Here is a 19,005-nt window from a genome sequence, read left to right on the forward strand (position 1 = left end):
GTACAAAATACCAAACCAGTATATTAAGTTTGTAGTTGGAAAAAGAGCTGTAGTTTTATCGCACACTAAAGTTCAAAATGAATGCGAGTTTAATTAATATAAATGGAGAAAAAAGAAGCCCATTTAGTAGGTACAACCTACATGCGTCATAAGTGCTGAACTATATTTTATATGTGAACAAGTTGCTGAGTTGTTTTATTGTCATTGTTTAACATGGATTCCTGGTTGGTGTATATCCTGGTGTTATATATACTCACTGGAACCGCTGAATAAACTTTATTTACCGAGAAGTATTTCGTAGACGTCTTTATTGTCTAGAAAGAAACTTAACAAAACCGAGATGGGACGGAATGTAACTCCCCATTACATTTCATGACAAGAGACAGACGATTCACATAGGGCACCCCGCACCCCGCGTCGAGTACCGCTTTTCACCCATCGCGGCATCCGATTTCCTAACTTAACTTTTCCAGATTCTTCAAGAACAATCGAGAACGAGAGTAACACCACGGTAAGAGCTACTTGTAAATAAAAAAATATTTTACTTTAATAACTTTTTTTTGTGCCCTCAGCCTTGAATAAATTAAAAAGGAAGTAAGTAAACAACCATACCTGAGTTCAAGTTAACTCGGTACTAGTGTAACCAGTCGTATTTTTTATAGATGGAAGGAACTTTAAATAAATATTCCTATAATAAGTAATTAAGTGGACTAAGTCAAAAATAGAATCCTTTCTGGTTCATTCGGTTAAGTATTTTAAAATAATGTCAATTTTATTTATAGTTTTGATGGAAAAGTTTATTTATTCAGGCTTAAATAAAAGTATCTTAATAGCGTCATAGTTTGCGTTTTTAAATAAATTGTTAAAAGTAATTGAAGGAGACTTGTAAGAATAGCTACTTTTAGAGTGTTTATGACAATATTTCTGGGGGATTGTAAGAAAGCTACCGTGCTTGTTAAAGGGCACGCAGGCAGAAGGAACATAGAGGTAGGTTTTAGTCCGTAATCTGACAATACTTTTCGCTACAATTTCGATTTTGACGATTTGCAAAAAGAGGGAAATTTAAAAAAAAAACAACGATTTCAAACACTTTATTTATCGTCATTTATTTAGACTTTCGTAACATCTTGTCCTTCCTTCTCCTTCTTGGGAGGAGAGAGCGCTTGTCGCACGAGCGCGGCGGCGGGCGCCTCGGCGCCGAGCCACAGCGCGCACGCGCACAGGTACGTCAGGAAGATCGTGCCCGCCAGCACTGTCATCTACACAGGACATTATAGTCAATATTATTAGCTAGGGTATGAACTCCTAGCCTATTACACAAATAAAACGACCGTTAATATATTCTGAACATACTAGTAAGTATCATACTTAATAATCCTATTTCTGTTTGAAAGCGAAGCAAGCTTTATAGCTAACCGATCATCATGACACTTTGTACACTTATTCTTGGTGGTACTAGAATGAACATATGATACTTTTTATTTAATAAAAAAAAAACTCGGGATGCGGATGAAACCGCGGGGTACAGCTAGTCTAATATAAATTACAACATATGTACAGTAAACAATTATATTCTACAGGTAAATAATAATATCTAACAAGATTGCAAGTTTAGTGGCAAGTTGTTTGTCTTTCGATTATAAATGGAAACATAGTTTTAAGAAAATAAAATCCATAGCTAAATATTATTTATTGCCGTGTTAATGAAGTTTGTTGTCGTGATATTTGCGTAATAATATGACATTGGTCCAAAGGTTACATTATAACTAATGAATGCACTTTGAAGGGGGAAATAATTGTCGTTTTGACATTTCCAAAGGATTTATAGTCTGTCCGTTTTGTGGTGCAGTTAACAATCCTGTCAGCCAGTACAAAAAATGCTATTTTCCCTTGACAATTGTCAGCTATCTACTGCAGAAAAAATTCGGTATCCCTAAACATTGCCGACGGTCGTCATAATGAAAATCTTTGGCAGACGTTACGTAGTCAGAAGCCGGAAAGTCTGACAACCAACCAAGGGGTTACAGGTTGCCCGGATAGCTGGGTTTAGGAGGTCAGACAAGCACTCGCTCTTTGTAAAACACTGGAACTAAACTACTTCTTATGAGACCGAGAGCCAGCCACAACTTAGTTGGGAAAAGGCTTGGCAGATGAATCTTATGGATCTTATGGATATATAAATAAATAAGTTGTAAGCCATACCACGCAGTAGTCGGACATGTGTATGGGCTGCACCTGAGCACCGACCAGGCCGCGCTGGAACAACGTGTGCAGAAGGAAGGCACTGTATGACACACGACCAGTCCATGTCCAGCCTCGCCATTCTATAATACCTCGGTACACCGCTGTGAAGAAAAATATTACCAGAAAATTCAGGATGCTTCTTATCTTCTCCCAAATTAAGAAGCAACTAATAAAAGTACTGGTTTTATTAAGGCAAGGACACCAAGTTTTTGACAAAATTTTTCCAATAAATATTTTGAATCTTGAACTAGGAAACTTGTTCTAACAACCCTGACATTTAGTGGAATCTATTTCATTACCGCCGTGTTACTGGCGGAAAGATGTCCACTGTTGGACAAAGGCCTCGCCCAACCAACATCAACTGTTTCCCTGTGACCTCAGACCAGATCATCCGTTGGGCTCCTTGCCGATGCTGCGTCTCACGGGTCGTGGTCGCCACTCGACTTATCTGCCCCATCGGCCATCCGTTCTGCGAGCTATATGTCTTTTGCCACTTCATCTTTAGTTTGCAATTGTTCGCGCTGAAGTTCATTTCTGATTAGATCTTGCAGAGAAAATTCTAACGCAGCCTTTTGTATTGCTCTCTAAGGGCCTTTAGTTTCCTTATTATTTATTTCTTTATTTCATGCAACAATGGGCCCTTCCATTGAAAATATAAATACACATACATCATGCATAAAACCATCGTTAGCGACCACGTCTCTGTATCGTACGTATGTCATCACAGTTTCATCTTCATTATTATACCCTACATTAGCTATCTTTAATGAACTTACATTCAAACTTGAAGATGCAGCCCAGTATAAGACTCACAACCAGCAGTTGGAACACAGGTTTATACGCCGTGGCGTACATGACGCGGTAAAGCGCGGGGCCGCGGCCGCTGTCGAAGTAGAACAACCCGCCGGAGAGAATGACGGCCACGCCGAGAGGGAAGACGAGCCACATGGCCCAACGGTACTTCTGCAAAAGGAAGAAAGGAAGGATGAATGTAGGTGGTATGGTAAAAGGAGTTCATGCAATAGAGGAAAATGTCATCCTATAATTATTTAATGCATACAAAGATATGTACAGGTCTGACTATAGGGTTCTTAGAACAAATTGCTAAGTAAAGCATTTTTTGCTTTTTGTTTTCATTTCGTTTAGTTTCATTAAATCAATGTTTTCATTTGGTCTACCTAGGAATCATCATCCTCCGAGCCTTTTTCCCAACTATGTTGGGGTCGGCTTCCAGTCTAACCGGATGTAGCTAAGTACCAGTGCTTTACAAGGAGCGACTGCCCTATCTGACCTCCTCAACCCAGTTACCCGGGCACTGCCTAGGAAGATATACACAAAAAAGGAACCCTTTAAATCTAAGTACTTGTTTTTTTTGGTGATTAATCAAATTCCTCATTTTCACTATGCTTTTAACACGGACAGTAATTTCTTCATACGTCGTCATTATCCCGGTAAGGGTCTACTTCCCACTATACCTTGTACTTGTCCATATGAATGTTGTTGGTCTGACAGTGGTATGCGAGGAAGCCCCCCGCCAGCCCCAGCAGGTAGGTGGACATGTTGGTGTGGCCGCGGATGTACAGCAGCCGGAACGTAGAGTCTGAAGCGTACAGGTTGCGGTACGATCTGGAACGTTAAGAAGAAAATAAGAGAAAGAGGACCCATGGAAATAAGGTCTGGCCAAGGAGTCTGGTGACTTTCAAAAAATTCTACTGCTTATTGAAATTAAAAACGTTGAGAGATACATCGCATCGATGGATTAGTGAGAACCTAATCCTAGGTTTAAAGAATATATATATTTTTTTATAGATCTAGAATCTGAGTCTTAGATATTGCCTTGGTAACATCACGGTGGTTAAAATTTCTATACATAAGGTGCTTCAATCGTAAATTGACGAAACTTAATTAAAAAAACCATGAAAATTTTTCCCTTATTAGACTTACTCAGGCGACTGTATAACCACAGCCTCCAGGTCCTGGAAGTATGTGTGTCCTGCGACCAGCGCTAGTGCTAACACGAACAGTGACGTCAGCAGTATGGCACGAGTCTTACATGTACGGGCTACCACACATACTAGTAGACCCATGATGAAGAGTTGCGTGTCTGCTGCTAGGTACCTGGAAGATTTTGGATTTATTAGTCAGGTTTAATTTTAATAGTTTGTATGGTATTATGAATACAATAGCTGCAAGTAGCATGGTGTTCTTTTTGGCTGTGTCTATCAGGGATACAGTAAATAGGCCAAAAAAATATTAAAATGAAGTTATAAAAATCAATCAAGAAATGGGTGATTAAATTTTTGCTATCAACACCGCGTAATACCGCAAGGAATGCAAAACATTTGACTAACTTTGGGATATGTCATGTCAAGTAAAATATCGTACCAGCTATCTAGCAACTTATCCCAACATTCAAAATGTCTGGAATCCTAGATAGTGTAATGTCGTTGGTGTGCAAAATAAATAATAATTATAGTCTCACCAAGTCTGCGGCATGCAGAAGGCGTCGTCATACACGTAGTTGTTGACGTAGAGCAGCTGCGCCCACCAGTACTGGCGACACGCGTTGGCCTCGCTCGTCACCACCAGCTGCCACAGCGGGCCCTGGTACCCGTGCCGCATCCACGTCGCTATCGAGAACATTACTAACGCGTAGGTTGGGGTCAGTCTGAAAACAAAAAAGGAGGAAAGAAAATAAATAAATCGTCTATTAGGTACAGCAAGTAATGACCAAAAAGTAAAAGCCGAATGAGAACCTCCTCTTTATTGGGAAGTCAGTTAAACTAATTAAAATAGGTAATGGTTGTATGTGTACAACCTTTGGATAGATTGAGACAAGAAGGAAAAGAGTATGCAGTTAGTAGATATTGTATGGAATAGAAAAGGCATTAGCTTCTTACAACATTTGCTCAATATTCTTTTCTAAATATTGAGACTTTTACCTACAGAAACCAATAAGACAATTAATCCGTGAATATAATTTTGATACCTATAAGTAACAATAAACCTAGGTCAGATAGGCAATCGCTCTATGTGGCACACTGGTACTCAGCTACATCTGGTTTTCAGGATCATTTTCTATTCAGATGATAACATACCTGAGCCACCTCAGCAGAATGCCCTTCGGGAACTGCCACCAGCTAACAGGATGTTTCTCCGCGTACAGCTGGAAGTTGTACGCGAGGAGGAAGCTGGACATCACGAAGAACGTGTGCGTCACCAGGCTGCCGTTGAACAGGATCTGCTTCAGAGGATCCTCGTACGACTGGAATGTTCCAGAACATGAGGATTAGTGAAACTTAAGAATCTTATGTTTGAGAAACTGATACATATCTCGTTCGACTGCTTTCCGACAGTTGCACTAAGCTCCATTAAAGTTAATGCTACTTTAAATCCATTGATGACACTTTCTTTGACAACCACATAAAAAGTGATAGCAATAGATTTAATGAAGCTTTAATTTTAATAGAGCTTTGTGCAACTGACGGTTTAGCGGTAGAAATTGAGAAAATTTCGAATAAGTTTTGGCATGGATGGAATTACCAATACATTGAATATTTAATTTCCAGGCAGGATGAAGACGCTAATAATGTAATCGCTTATTCGCCAAGCGCAAAAGTGATTAACTGTGTAATGCTCATACATATCTTATAGGCGATAAAGGAAACGAAAACATGGTATATAATATATAAATGCGAGCTTGGTTGTACACATAAAGGTTAATTATTGTTGTTTATATAAAGGTTGCGATTTTATTGCTCCCAAATGTATTATATTATGTCCTGCCTAAAGAAAAATCCTTGGGATGCAGGCAAAAGTGTATGTAAGTAATCAATTAAAGCAAAGTTAGTAAGCTTTGCACACATTATGACCATAAACTTTAACAGCAATAAATATAAAATACGCACAAACAATGATACACAGTTAAAGTTAACCATCAGTTGACCAGGCTAATAACAGAAAATGATCTATTTCCTTAATTAATAGTTTACAACCACTTATTATCATAATAATGTAGGTAGAAACATAAACTAAAAAGAATGGATGCAAAGGGCGTCCGTGCCAAGGTTTGTTGTTATGCGGAATTGGATAGTATTCATTGTACAAGGGATACCTTTTAAATATTTTGTGATAAACAATTTTAAGGAATATTATTTACTTTTCAAAATCCAATCGCTAGATCCAGAAATCACCTCCGAATGTCCCAAACTTATTGATTCCCTTAGTTAGAGCCTTCACGTTGTAATTTCGTAGAAGAGTGAAGACGTAGAAGAGAATCTAGGAATTCTCTTTTCGAGAGCTCTATTCCGGCAAAAGTGATGTTTCTGAAGTATTTAGAATGTAACTTTGGTGTATTACAGATAGTTTCCACGTGTAAGTATATCAAATTATATTTCCCGAAGAACATCCTATAAAATTCAACCTCAATTCAAAAGCTTGTGGTTAGCTTGCGGTTTCGTTTAAATTGATTCATGAATTAATTACTTAGGTTCAAGCAGAAAAATAATTAAATTTTCCTCATTACAAGATACAAGTATTTTGTTTAAGATCAGTACACTTTAAAGTTATGACTAAATTGACCTGAAAATAACTGTTCTATGCGTCAATTCCATGAAAGATAGCCATTAAAGGTAAACGCCATAGTTTAACACGAAAATAATTAAAATTATCAGCGTCAAATACCTTCTTAATTAATGGCAAAATTCCCTATTCTATTTAAGTCTTGTGCTGAGTCAATAATTGATTTTCCGTATTTCCAAATCGCTAATCTCATTGAGTACATGTACGGTATGGAGTCAGAACTAATTCTAAGTTTTCTAGGTTAAATCCAGTTGCCAAGGAAAGTTTCTTCAGAATGTGGGTGACATCGATGGAATGTGGAACACAAATCCCAAAAGAATATAATAAGATAATAAAGTAAGAAAATAATATCAGAAAATGAATTATATCTTACCGTTTCGATGTACAGCGGATTATCCACGTAGGAGAATGACATTATAAGCGTTGTGTGTGAAAAGAACACACAAAACATCGTCATAGTCCTGAAATGAAACGAACGAAATATGAACGAAATATAAATAGATCACAGCTTATTTTATTAACCTGAACACAAGTTCTTTATTCCATTCACATCTTTGTGTACAATTATCGTCAAATATTTTTGGCAAGTCGAAGTTGTGTAGACTACTAGAGAATTAAAATAACACAGCTCTTGTCGAATAACTTTGCTGATCGGAATCAATCATTTGATGCTTCGCGCATAAGAAAAAGAGATAGTTTGACTAACAGCCACTTCAAACACACAACTTCAAAGCTTTAAGAAAGAGCTTAAACTTAAAAAGGGTTAATGCCGTGCCTACGTGACAATTATTAGCATGAAGCAAAAAAACTAAACTGTGTCAGTAACTGCCATATGACGACAGGCGTTTCGATAATGAATATGACGTGCTTACTACCCACAGGGATTTCTAGTTAGTAGCTTAGAAAAATATTTTACCTTAACCCATGGAATTGTTTCAGTCTTTCCAACCGTGGTTCCTGCCCACTGTTATTTGGCGCTATAAGTCTACTCCAATTTCTTCGCAAAGAGAATGCTAGTAAATATGGATTCCCTGAAAAATAATCATAATAAATCACAACCCAAATTAGCTTTAGTTATTTATTTCGAAAGTATAACGAACCTGTTTTCTCCTCCTTGCACAATAAGACATCGTACAGGCTTCCGACAACGTTAAGCATAATTAAAACTATATAAACCACAGCCATTATTACATCAGAATAATCTATATTCTCACTCTCCCCTTCTCTTTTGCAATACTGTATGCCATCAATTTTTCCTTCTAATCTGTATTGAGAATATAAGGAATTATTGAGGCATTCCTCAAGGGTCTGTCTTAGGTCCCACGTTGAATTTGTGTTGGGAGATCTTAAGAAATCTTTACATGTTTTTGTTACACATACAGCTCGGTGAATTTGTGTGTGGTTGAAGTGTTTCATTTTGTGCTCTGAATAACCCTGAAAATAAACATCATCATTATTACATTTTCACTTTGGACTTGCTCGAAAACTTATACACAATGAGAAGGATATTTAAATAAGCAAGAGATTTGATATGCATTGTTTACTTAGAATATTCTAGGATATCATAGTACCGTTACAAAACAGTAATTAAATATTAGCTTTACGTAATAATAGATAAGTGCATGACAATCATAACAACTGTAAACACTGGTTAAGATTGCTTTATTTATTAAAAACTATATAATTAACAGGAGACATTTACGTCGACAATTACGCTCTATTGTATGAAGGGTCACCGGACCTCTGCCTCGGAGGCTGTGAGCTTATAATAATTAGCACCTATAACTATCAACATCGTAATTAAGTTGTTTAAATTAATTACAAATAGATATAATTATTATTATGGGCTTATCTACAGATAGGGATAGTAAACTAGTAATTTTTTTATTCCTGATCACAATACTTCGGATTTATCGAGACGTTTCTATCAATATATTTCTTTTTTGGGTGTCTAAAAATACAATTTTCAGAATCTAAGTAAGGATTCGCGTTGCTAGTTGGTTGGATTAGAATGTTCATATTATTCTCCACTTATTGAAGATCCATAACCCCTTGTAGGTAGGTAGGTGCACCACGGCTTCATAATTTCACACGTCATTTACGCGACAATAACAATAAAGTTAATTGTTTATACATACGACCTAACAACAAAATGGTTGTGACGAACAGAAATGGGTTATTTATGTAGACGTCACGTCAGATTTGTACGTAATAACTACAGTACTAATTAATTAAACCTCGTAAAAGTCATTTACGGCTAAAAAATAATTATCCTGCTAAGTATAGTAATTTTAATAAGCAAACTGCGGAAAACTGACATTCATATTATAAGCACTGGGATAATTTGCGTTACGTTTGTCATTCAATGTAGTTGAATAAAACTCAATGGCTGAAACGCACCAATCTATGATCTGTACATATACCTATGACAGAAAATCTAAATTAACATTATAAAGCTGAAGAGTTCCACTAAAATATTCCAAAACCTACAGATAAATTGAGTGGCACCTACTTATTAAGGCTTTAATTTATATTGTCTTTGTAAAAGTTACCAAACAAAGTCGAGGATTTGTGACCAATACGAGTAGACATATAAATTCATAGAGGTAGTCTTTGTTGACAACTGATACTATTAAGGTATTTACTCGCACATAATTTGTATAAACGCAATTTATGTGTGGTTGTAAAATGTAATTAAGTATTGTAGCTAACTTGCTATTAAAAGTATCAATAGCCATTTACGAGCATTGAGTATATATTTTCTAATTCAATTATCATATTATTAGCTTGATTTTCCGTGCGGTTTTGCCTGCGTTCCGAGTTATTTTCGTGGCATAAAAGATTCTTTCCTTTATTTCTGGGAGCCTACATGGAAATTGTCGACTGAAGGAAGTAAGGAAATATAGTATGCTAATTTGTATGCGCAGGCAATAAGAAGTTCATCAACTCTATATATTTTTTCACTACTAACAAATAACTAGATACTAAAGTAAATACAAACATATTAGTATGAAAGGTATGCAGTACTAGTTTCTTTCGGAGCAAGAAACAGGCATATAAAGCATATAAAGATATTTATATATTTATGAAATAAGCAGACAGTTTATAACCGCGCGAGCAAGCATATAATTATGTATATAATGTTGTAGTTGTCATTTTCCTTCTGCGTGCGGCATAATTTAAAGATTAAGTAAACTATTTTAAATGCTTTGGATCAGATAAAAACATTTTTGTTTTATTTTTAAACATGCTTCCGTTTAAACGTACATACTTATGCCTTAGATTTTGAAACTTCTTGACAGTTCTATAGGCTGGGCTATCTTAGGCTTTAGGGCGGAAAAGCCGACGCTCCGTGTGAAAAAGTGATATTCAGCTGCATCTATTCCCTATAGATACTGAAAGTCGACCCCAAAGGATTAGGAAGTGGCTAGGTGGATCCCCAAGCAATAATAAAAAAAATTATACTGGTTCACATTTTCCTTTTAAAGATAAAGGTACAATGACTTCTTCGGCCTTCAAGACCCAGTTGGTTAATGACATTACCTATAACGTTCTGTTGAATTTCCTCACCATAATACCTAACTTTTTGTTTTAATTTTTGAATACCTGCAAGATTGTTGCCAGGGTAAAAAGTAAATGATTAGTTATGAACTATGGTATAGGGATAGCTAGTCTTAATGCTCAGTGAAAGAATAAATATTAAGAAATGTGTTGGTTTAAAAGTATGAGCTTCTTAAGATAAATATGCTACAGTCTGCATCGATCGCAATATTAGTAAGTTATGCAGAAAGGCACGCGTAAAGGTTTTCCCAATGATGCTGAACGGACATGCATTTAACGTAATTAATAAGTAAAACACGTACATATAATTGTTTACCAGAAACGATTATAAACACTGACCGCCATAACGTCTTGCGTTTTCTGATATTTCCATAATAATGTCGCAAAAAAACATTTTGCTTCTTTCATATAAACATATTATATATTTTTTTTATGTTTTAATTTATTTGTTGCTTTATTTTAGAGGTACCTGCATATAATGGCACTCGGAAGAATTGACAGCCCTTTCTCTAAGGAGATCAGCCAGCTGCGCAGGACACATATCATATTATAGTGCAAAAGCATTTGCGCAGATACAAGTGCACTATCTGTTCCCGAAAATCTGACCAGACAAACGAGTTAGTGTTTCCGATGTTTTTATTTTTATTCTTTACCAGTTATGGAAAAGGTTAACTTTGTTGTTTGATTACTGTTATACTTAGTTTATTTAGTAGAAAAAAAGAAAAAAAAATCTACTTCTTGGTTCCTAATAAGATCAGTTCAAGCTGAGTCTGTTAAGTGTATCCTACTTAACAGACTCCGTAAACGGCTTTTTTCCATACAAGATGCAATCTTGGCATCTGATTAGAAATAACTGCCTTAACGAGATAACTGGTGTCATAAAAACAAAAGAACAATTATAATAGTAACGCTAATTGTTGTATGACAGCTCCAGAAATGTTATTGAGAAGTAAAAACTTTGCAAATGATATGGTGTTGATGTTTTAATTACTAAATCGTATTTTAATTTATGCACAATTACCTCATTAATTATGTAACGACAATTAAAAAATATTTTAAGTTATTTGCTTCGGAAAGCATCTAGTCTCGGTTCTGTTTGTAATATAGAGCTAAATGTCTGATAGTGATTGATCTCCTGTGATTTTATGAAAGACAGAACCTGTCATCCACTGGACTAGATGTACCCAAATGTTGGGTGGACTATATTCGATTACAGTGGAAACAAACCCAAGTAAAAGGCAAGTTTTTCGCAATTAACGGCCGCTCTACAAGTCAACTTAATCCACAGCTAATGGGAACTACTTCGCACACCCGGATAAAAGAAGCCTATAGCCAAAAGTATGTAGCCTCGCTTTCTTGTGATAATGTAATTCCTTGCTTCTGAGATTTATGCATTTTTTGGCTCTGGTGTAAAATAAAGCAGTTACCTGTATCATATCCATGAGTTCAGGATTGGTCCCTTCATGTAAATTGACGTCTACAACACAATACGTGCCACCCGCCTCCGCCATGCAAGCCTCGTAGTCATCCATGTCGTATAGTGCCGGCATTTTGTTGTATTCGCTCACTGAAACAAATTATATGTATGTATGTAAATTACGGTTGAATTCTAGTTGATAATCTTATGCAATAAATAAATAATCAATGTCGATAATTTTATATCCAAACATGCCATAAATATAATATGCTGTTTACAGATTTTACAGCTCTATTAACAAAATCTATATCTGTACTAATATAATAAAGATAACTTTTTTTGTACGTTTGTAACCTAATGACTGAAAATTATGAACTCATTTCACTGAAAAAATATTTCACAGTTGGGAAACCAGACTATCACCAAGTAATGTAAGCTATATTTTATCCCGGTACTGACACTGGTTCATACGAGACACGAGTGAAACCACAAGCAACAGATAGTTCAGGAATAAAGAGCGATAAACAGTTATATCTTACTAGTTTTCCCAAAAAAAAAAAAACATTATAAATACGACATGACATGACATGAGGCTATAATTTCATGCGACGTTATTAATATGTAGATAGAAGAGTATTAATCTTATAATTGATTGAATATGCATTGCAGTAAGTTATGTAGTGTGGATTGTGTACTTGACAGTAAAGTTGCAATAGACTATATTATTTTATTGATTCACTTTATTAGCCGTTAATCTAGGGCTAAAATGATACTTTTAATTCTTATTAGTCTTTGTATATGTATTTGCAAATCGTTTTGAATTAAGTTAAATTCATCCAAAGATTAGGGAGATTTTTTCCGTCTGTTTTTTAAAGATAATATTTGTTCGGACAAGCAATTTATCTGGTCATTTGTATTTAAATAAATGGTGTAATGGTGACAAGGTTTAACAAATGAGCATGGACAACTTTCATGGACACTATGTTTACGTTTATTACATGTAATGGTCAAAAAGTGTCATTTTTACTAAACTAGCTTCCGCCACTGGTTTCACCCGCTTCTCGAGACAGCTTCAATGGGATAAAAAGCAGACTGTATGTTATTCTGATCCATCTTAAGAAACTTTCGTTTATATAATGTTAGTTTATGAAGAAGCTGAAAATACCGAAAATGTGACTCGTCGTTTCATTAGAAAGACATAAACGCAAAAAACAGACGTAGTTAGCTAAAATATGAGGACTTTCAACTAAATCTATGGTTTTTAAGATTAACTTAGATAAGGTTGTCATGATGTCTTTGAAAAAAAAACGAAAAAGTGCGAGTCTTATTCGTGCAAGGGGGTTCCGTAGCGTCATCAAAACGAGCACAAAAATTATGTGTTGTACCTATCTAAAGAAATGTAAACAAACTGTGTAACTGTATCTGTATCGGTGAAGATTTAAAGTGTCTAACTATCGCAGTTCACGGGGTACAGCCAGATGACAGACAGACAGAAAAGGCTTAGTAGCACCATAGATTTGGAACCCTAAAAAAGTATAAATAACTTAGTATTCAAAGCACGTACGAAAAGATAGATGCGTTGGAACTGTGACGCTATTCTGATGTTTAGTCTGATTCATATTTTTTATCCTAGACGGATATGCGACCTCATATGCCTCAGGTACGTCATTATTAAAGCTACAGGTGAACCTGGTTGCTTGCTATAGTTTTTTGTGGCCCTGTAATATGCTGGTTTAGAGATTTCCGAAATCGCAGGTTGAAAGGAAAACATTCGCCATCTACTTATGTTATCTATAGGGACGAATATAATCAAGCTGAAGATTTCGTTCGCTTGACCTCGCTAAAGGAACTACTGGAAAATTCTTTAAGTATTAGATAGCCCATATACTGAAAAAGGCTATACTTTTTATTCGGGAGCGCGAAGCAGTTCCCTCGAAACGCGAAAGAAAACTCTGGCCAAACCTAGTCAATAGATTTTGGTATTAAGAGCCATATGTATTTGCATAACAGTAATGTAAAGATTTGTGACCGGACCTCAAGATTTACAAGGTTCTAACACGGGCATCTAAGTCATAACCCTGAACACCCATTCTCAACGTCATGCAGGTCATCACAGTCACATAATGACTCGACATTAAACTCAGTTTTCCTGTCCACTCCATTATTTTGAACTTGAACTACAGTTCAATGGCAATATAAGTTCTGTATCATTTTCTTAGTCTTTGCGAAAACTTCCTGAGGCTCTTTACTGCTTTTGTTCTTTATTAGTTTAGAACCTTTTTAGGATGTGTTCTGGTACTTGGGTTGAATACAAAATGGTTGTTTTCAAGGTACGATGAGCAGAAAGTCCGCAATAGATTATAAAGTACTGAGACGGAATGCAGAAGCACTATTTATTGGTTGGCCTACTTTGTTTATGTAAGGCCTAAGGTTAGAAAATATGGTTAAGTTAAATAGTAACGTATGCCAAAATTATAAAGTGGAAATTCGAATGCAACATCTTTTTTTGCCAATTTTCTTATTTTAACTAGCAACTGCCAGCGGTTTTACCCGCGTCCGTAGGGAAACTTTTCCGTGCACCCGAATAAAAAACCTAAGTACAGCCTTCCTCGGTTAATGGGCTACCTAACGCTAAAATATTTCGAAATCGGACTTGTACATTTCCAAGATTAACGCGTTTAAATAAACTAACTATTCAGCATTGTTTAAGTAAGTTCTTAAAGATTTACTTCGTAAAATTTAGAATACGAAGAAGAAGAATAAGAATCTTTATTTGCAGAGACACGGTATTAGGTACCTACAGGTGTTTTGGCAAAGTTACATAAAGTACATGCATAGCTTACCGTTCAATCGTTATGCAAATTTTGAGTAGACACTGGTACATACTACATTGACATAGCATGAATTAGGATATATAAAAGTTAGAGTTCGGGTGGTCCCTGGGCCTCTTAAGGGCTGATTTTTACTTAACATTTGTTGTTCACTTCGAATAACCGCTTCGACAGTCCCTAGTCCCTCGATACATAAAATAACATTTTATTACTATTCAATTCGATTTGATTGGCAGGACCATTAACCATTAAGTAATTTGCATATTAATTACTATCATATACTGCTAAGAATATGATTACAGTTGAAGCCAATATTAATATTGTTTTTGGCGTCATGATGATTTTAAGAAAGAACTGCCAAAGAGTTTTCAGAATACAAATAAGTTTAACCAAATATTCAATCTGTATTTATAAGTACTGTAGGTATGCATGTTAACATTAAAAAAAGTCATATATATACTCAAGTATAAGTTACTGTATATTCCAAATACCTAATCATTATTCATTCGATTTTTCAACGAGGTATTCGTCATCATAATGATAGTTCCGCCATTAGGTAACTTTGAAATTGGATCACCTAAAAAATCTAAATTGAGTAAGTACCTACCTACTAGTGATTTTTTTTCTGGAATCAGTTGCCTACTTACATTTCTATATTACAAAAAGAAAAGGCTGTAAAAATACAGTTTACTCAATACTTAAAGAAAGAAAGTATATGAAGTTAACTCACCATTTAATTTATAGATGACCGCTGCAGACCTCCCGACGAACACAAACAACATCAAAAGGATTTGAAACATTTTCTCAACAGACTTTTCCGCACTCCAAAAGAAAATTACCTATCTAAATATGACTTAATTATTTGTACTTAATATTAAAGGCAATATTTTAATTAAATACAATCTAATTATTCACTTTTAAACATAACGAAATCAATTACCACCACATCCCGCCAAAATTACTTTTACCAAAACGTCAAACGAATTTGATTTCTGAATTTCGAACGTGCTAAAGGTATAAGTTAAACAGCCAGTTGCAAAATTATTTTTTGTAATGCAGACTTTTTAGTGTTTTTGCACGAGCACAATTTTTTAAAAGGAGGCTGTAAGATAAAAGTTAAATGTTCAAAGTTAAATGTAATATAAGTGCGGTTAACGTGTCACTACTGCGAGTGTGTGTATACGATAGTGTGGTCATTTGAGACGCATGATATCCTTGTTTGATCTGCATAGCTATCCGACCTAGCCGCTCTGACGTCGACGTGAATGTCGCATTGTTGGTTTGTTTCGACATATAGAAGTTTGTTGTTGATTAATAAATAGACATAAGAAAGTACCCTTACAAAAATAATACTTAGCGACGTATATAATGGTACGTGTCTGTTCACATTTCCCAAACGTAAACTTTAAGTCCTTGCATTTTAAATTAGATTTAAAATAAAGCAGGTACAAAACAGATCAACAAAACAGTCAGTAGTTATAACTGGTATTTTTTATTCTAGTAAAGTTTAAGTCTAGCTTTCCTTTTAATTTCCAAGCGCAATCACGTTGCCACACTAGTATACTTCTACAAACCACTTACGTACTTATTATATTAATGGATGTAGATCACGGGTACTATGTAGGTACACGAGGAAATAAGAAAAAAATGTCGTTTGATGCCTGCCTTTGTTTATGGTACCAGTTTTTCTTGGTTTATGGTCCATTTGTCTTTAAGTTGCTGCTGAATGCTTCCTTGTTTTAAAAAGGTAAAAAAGTTCCACTTAGCAGTGTTTTACATGGTTTCACTTTTGTCTTAAGGGAACTATTGCCGACATACCTACATCATGTAGGCCCAAAGTTTACCAACAATATAACTACTGTAAATTTTCAAAGTTTTAAGAAAATCTGAAATTTAATTTTATGTTGTCGGTGTGTCTTGGGTCGTAATCAAGCATTTTATAGCCTGTCCCGGTTGCGGGTTTGTTAAAAAGAAGCTCCAGCAAGAACAAAGGAGGGTCCAGCAAGACAGAATTAATGAAAAAAATTAACATGTATTGAATGGAACAAATTATTTATTAATAATAAAATATATTTTTGTTATTCGTTACAAAACTTATATATGACTAAATTGAGCAATAATATACGATTCTTCTTATACTTAGGTAAATAAGTTATAAGAATTTAAATATTTGGCAATCGATTCAATATAAATCTTAGGTAAAAGCTTCTACAAACTATACAAATTACAATATAATAAACATGTGATTGGAAAATTAATAAAGCAAAAATATAATAAACAAGCTCTTTCTCGCGGCTTCACGCGCTTTCCGATGAGACTTTTTCCCGTAATCGGATAAAATAAAGGGATAAGGTAGCATTCGTATGGTCAGAATTTTTGATAATTTTTGAAGACACTAGTGAGTATAATACTTGAATTCGCTCGTGACGAATAAAGGTACTAACAAACATTTTCGCTTCACAATAAGAACAGCAATGTAGAAATATCTACACGTAGCAGGAAGAAAAAGATAATATCGCGAATTCTTATGAATCCATGTTTTTGGCGGTTCTGACTAGACAATTGAGTTGTGACGGGTTCGTTTTTACATATTTCATTAGGCACACTTTTTTAGTTATTTTATATATGTTTTAGACACAATTCTAAGATACGTTGAATGCCTTGAGCTACTTCATCGCGCGAGTACATTTCTGGCGGAATGTGAACGAATAGAGCCGGGCCCCGACACAGCGATGTGTAGTAGATGTACTCACAGAGATACCTGCAATAAATACATTATATGAATATCTAAGTAGTTCTAAAGGACAGAATTGTTAAGTATTAAAACTAGAATTGAATAAATATTGAATAAACTAGATTTTTTGAGTGTTATATAGTTAAACTAGCTGGTGCCCGCGACTTCGTCTGCGCAGGTTTAGTATTTCGAACAATATGTTTACAAATTGTAGCCTATGTGTTATTCTGATGTATAAGCTATATTATTGTAAAGTTTCATTAAAATCCATTCAGTAGTTTTTGCGTGAAAGAGTAACAAACATCCATACATACAAACTTTCGCGTTTATAATATTAGTAGGATGGTACATATCAGTATGGCTCACGCTTGGCATGTCGTTTAAAAATATCACAAAGCAGCTCTGAGCCAGGGGATTGGCACTTCGCAGCGTTGCCCCTTCGTCTTTGTGGGCACGGTGAGCCTGATTCTATCCTAATAGCTATCAGTATAGGCAAGAACAGCTTCTTGAGTCACTTTTCTAACTCCAGTAACTTTGCATGTTAAACGGTGATGATGAGACAGTATGAATAAAATTAAAAATAAATAACACATACGATTCAGCATCATGTGAAACAGATGCCTTCAGTCCTGGTCCAGGTGGTTTCCTATTAAATTCCTCGCAGATTAACTCCACGTCAAGAGTCGTGGTTATCTTCGCACGGCCTCCGGGCACGATCTCCTTGGATCGGGGCATTTTCGCTTCAATATCTGGTATGTAGTAACCAGTGTTGCGTGCGTTTGTTTCTAGACGAAAGGTTTTAGTGTCAGCCACACCAACGTGGATCGTCAACTGCAAAAATAAAATTTTATTGAAAGGTAGGTACTGCGAATGGTGAAATACATGCGAATATGACCATCCATTGCCACTTTTTTGACAACCCACACGTCATTGTATTGCCTTCATTGTTAATAGCAGTGCGCAAATGGCATCTTTGAAATACTTTTGAATTATGTAAAACAATGTAGGAATTATTGTTATACTCACATCGGGTAGAAAACCTCGCCACAGCGCCGGGACCACCAAATCCACATCAAGATACCGTACTGCTATTTCCTCCTTCAACAGTATTATTTGATTTTTCGTCTCAATGTAGTTCTTGTCCATGGACGATACGCCTTCCCAACTACGATTATGTGGAACATGTTGGTAAGGTCCAAACCCAGTAATTAATACTCTTTTAGGTTCACGAAACTTCCTTCCAAATAATATAGGATAGAAACACATCTTGTACGGTTTCAAAATAAGGCCCTCAGCAGAAGCGTCTACTGTCCCTGAAACTTCAACACCGAATGATTGGCGCCTAAAAACCCCATGTTTATAAATTATGTGATTCCCTACGTCATCAAGTGTCCCTTTTTAATGTAATGAATGAATTAATTAATGTTTCCTCAATAATTAATTTAATCAAAGGGAAAATATATAAGTATATAGTAATACTATTACATAGTTCGCAAAATCCCAGCGTATGTATGTTTCCTCGAAATGCCTTTTGTTAATTATTACTGTGGATGATAACTTACTGTGAGATAAAAGGTGCCACAGAAACCCGTCAGCGTGTTCCAGTCCTATTATGCCTCGTTGGTCTAATAGCCGCA

The 19,005-nt window shown here is 35.6% G+C and overlaps 2 protein-coding genes across 2 annotated transcripts; both read right to left on the minus strand.

Annotated features, from left to right (window-relative positions):
• Positions 1-1,082: 1,082 nt before the first annotated feature.
• LOC110379966 (nose resistant to fluoxetine protein 6) lies at positions 1,083-15,829 on the minus strand. Its single transcript, XM_064038082.1, has 12 exons — positions 15,365-15,829; positions 11,814-11,953; positions 7,926-8,259; positions 7,742-7,856; positions 7,199-7,286; positions 5,343-5,509; positions 4,727-4,912; positions 4,189-4,362; positions 3,720-3,870; positions 3,021-3,207; positions 2,203-2,345; positions 1,083-1,259 (listed from the first exon to the last, which is right to left on the minus strand). The coding sequence occupies exons 1-12, from the start codon at positions 15,432-15,434 to the stop codon at positions 1,110-1,112; spliced, it is 1,905 nt and encodes a 634-aa protein (XP_063894152.1). The 5' UTR covers positions 15,435-15,829; the 3' UTR covers positions 1,083-1,109.
• Positions 15,830-16,790: 961 nt separating this feature from the next.
• LOC110379967 (pyroglutamyl-peptidase 1) lies at positions 16,791-18,686 on the minus strand. Its single transcript, XM_021339813.3, has 3 exons — positions 18,395-18,686; positions 17,964-18,199; positions 16,791-17,395 (listed from the first exon to the last, which is right to left on the minus strand). Exons 1-3 carry the CDS (start codon positions 18,632-18,634, stop codon positions 17,254-17,256), a joined length of 618 nt encoding a protein of 205 aa, XP_021195488.3. The 5' UTR covers positions 18,635-18,686; the 3' UTR covers positions 16,791-17,253.
• Positions 18,687-19,005: the final 319 nt, after the last annotated feature.

This window comes from Helicoverpa armigera, chromosome 15, assembly GCF_030705265.1.
Source record: "Helicoverpa armigera isolate CAAS_96S chromosome 15, ASM3070526v1, whole genome shotgun sequence".
NCBI classification, from domain to species: domain Eukaryota; kingdom Metazoa; phylum Arthropoda; class Insecta; order Lepidoptera; family Noctuidae; genus Helicoverpa; species Helicoverpa armigera.

What these genes read in the sequence shown, in the direction of transcription:
- LOC110379966 (XM_064038082.1), bottom strand. Translation starts at nt 15,434, where the DNA reads ATGTTTCAAATCCTTTTGATGTTGTTTGTGTTCGTCGGGAGGTCTGCA. An exon ending in AAACAATTCCATGGGTTAAG is followed by an intron (nt 7,287 to 7,741) that starts GTAAAATATTTT and finishes GTTTCATTTCAG; the next exon opens with GACTATGACGATGTTTTGTG. An exon ending in ACATGTCCGACTACTGCGTG is followed by an intron (nt 1,260 to 2,202) that starts GTATGGCTTACA and finishes TGTCCTGTGTAG; the next exon opens with ATGACAGTGCTGGCGGGCAC.
- LOC110379967 (XM_021339813.3), bottom strand. Translation starts at nt 18,634, where the DNA reads ATGTGTTTCTATCCTATATTATTTGGAAGGAAGTTTCGTGAACCTAAA. An exon ending in GGCGAGGTTTTCTACCCGAT is followed by an intron (nt 18,200 to 18,394) that starts GTGAGTATAACA and finishes TTATTTTTGCAG; the next exon opens with TTGACGATCCACGTTGGTGT. An exon ending in GTTTCACATGATGCTGAATC is followed by an intron (nt 17,396 to 17,963) that starts GTATGTGTTATT and finishes TATTTATTGCAG; the next exon opens with GTATCTCTGTGAGTACATCT.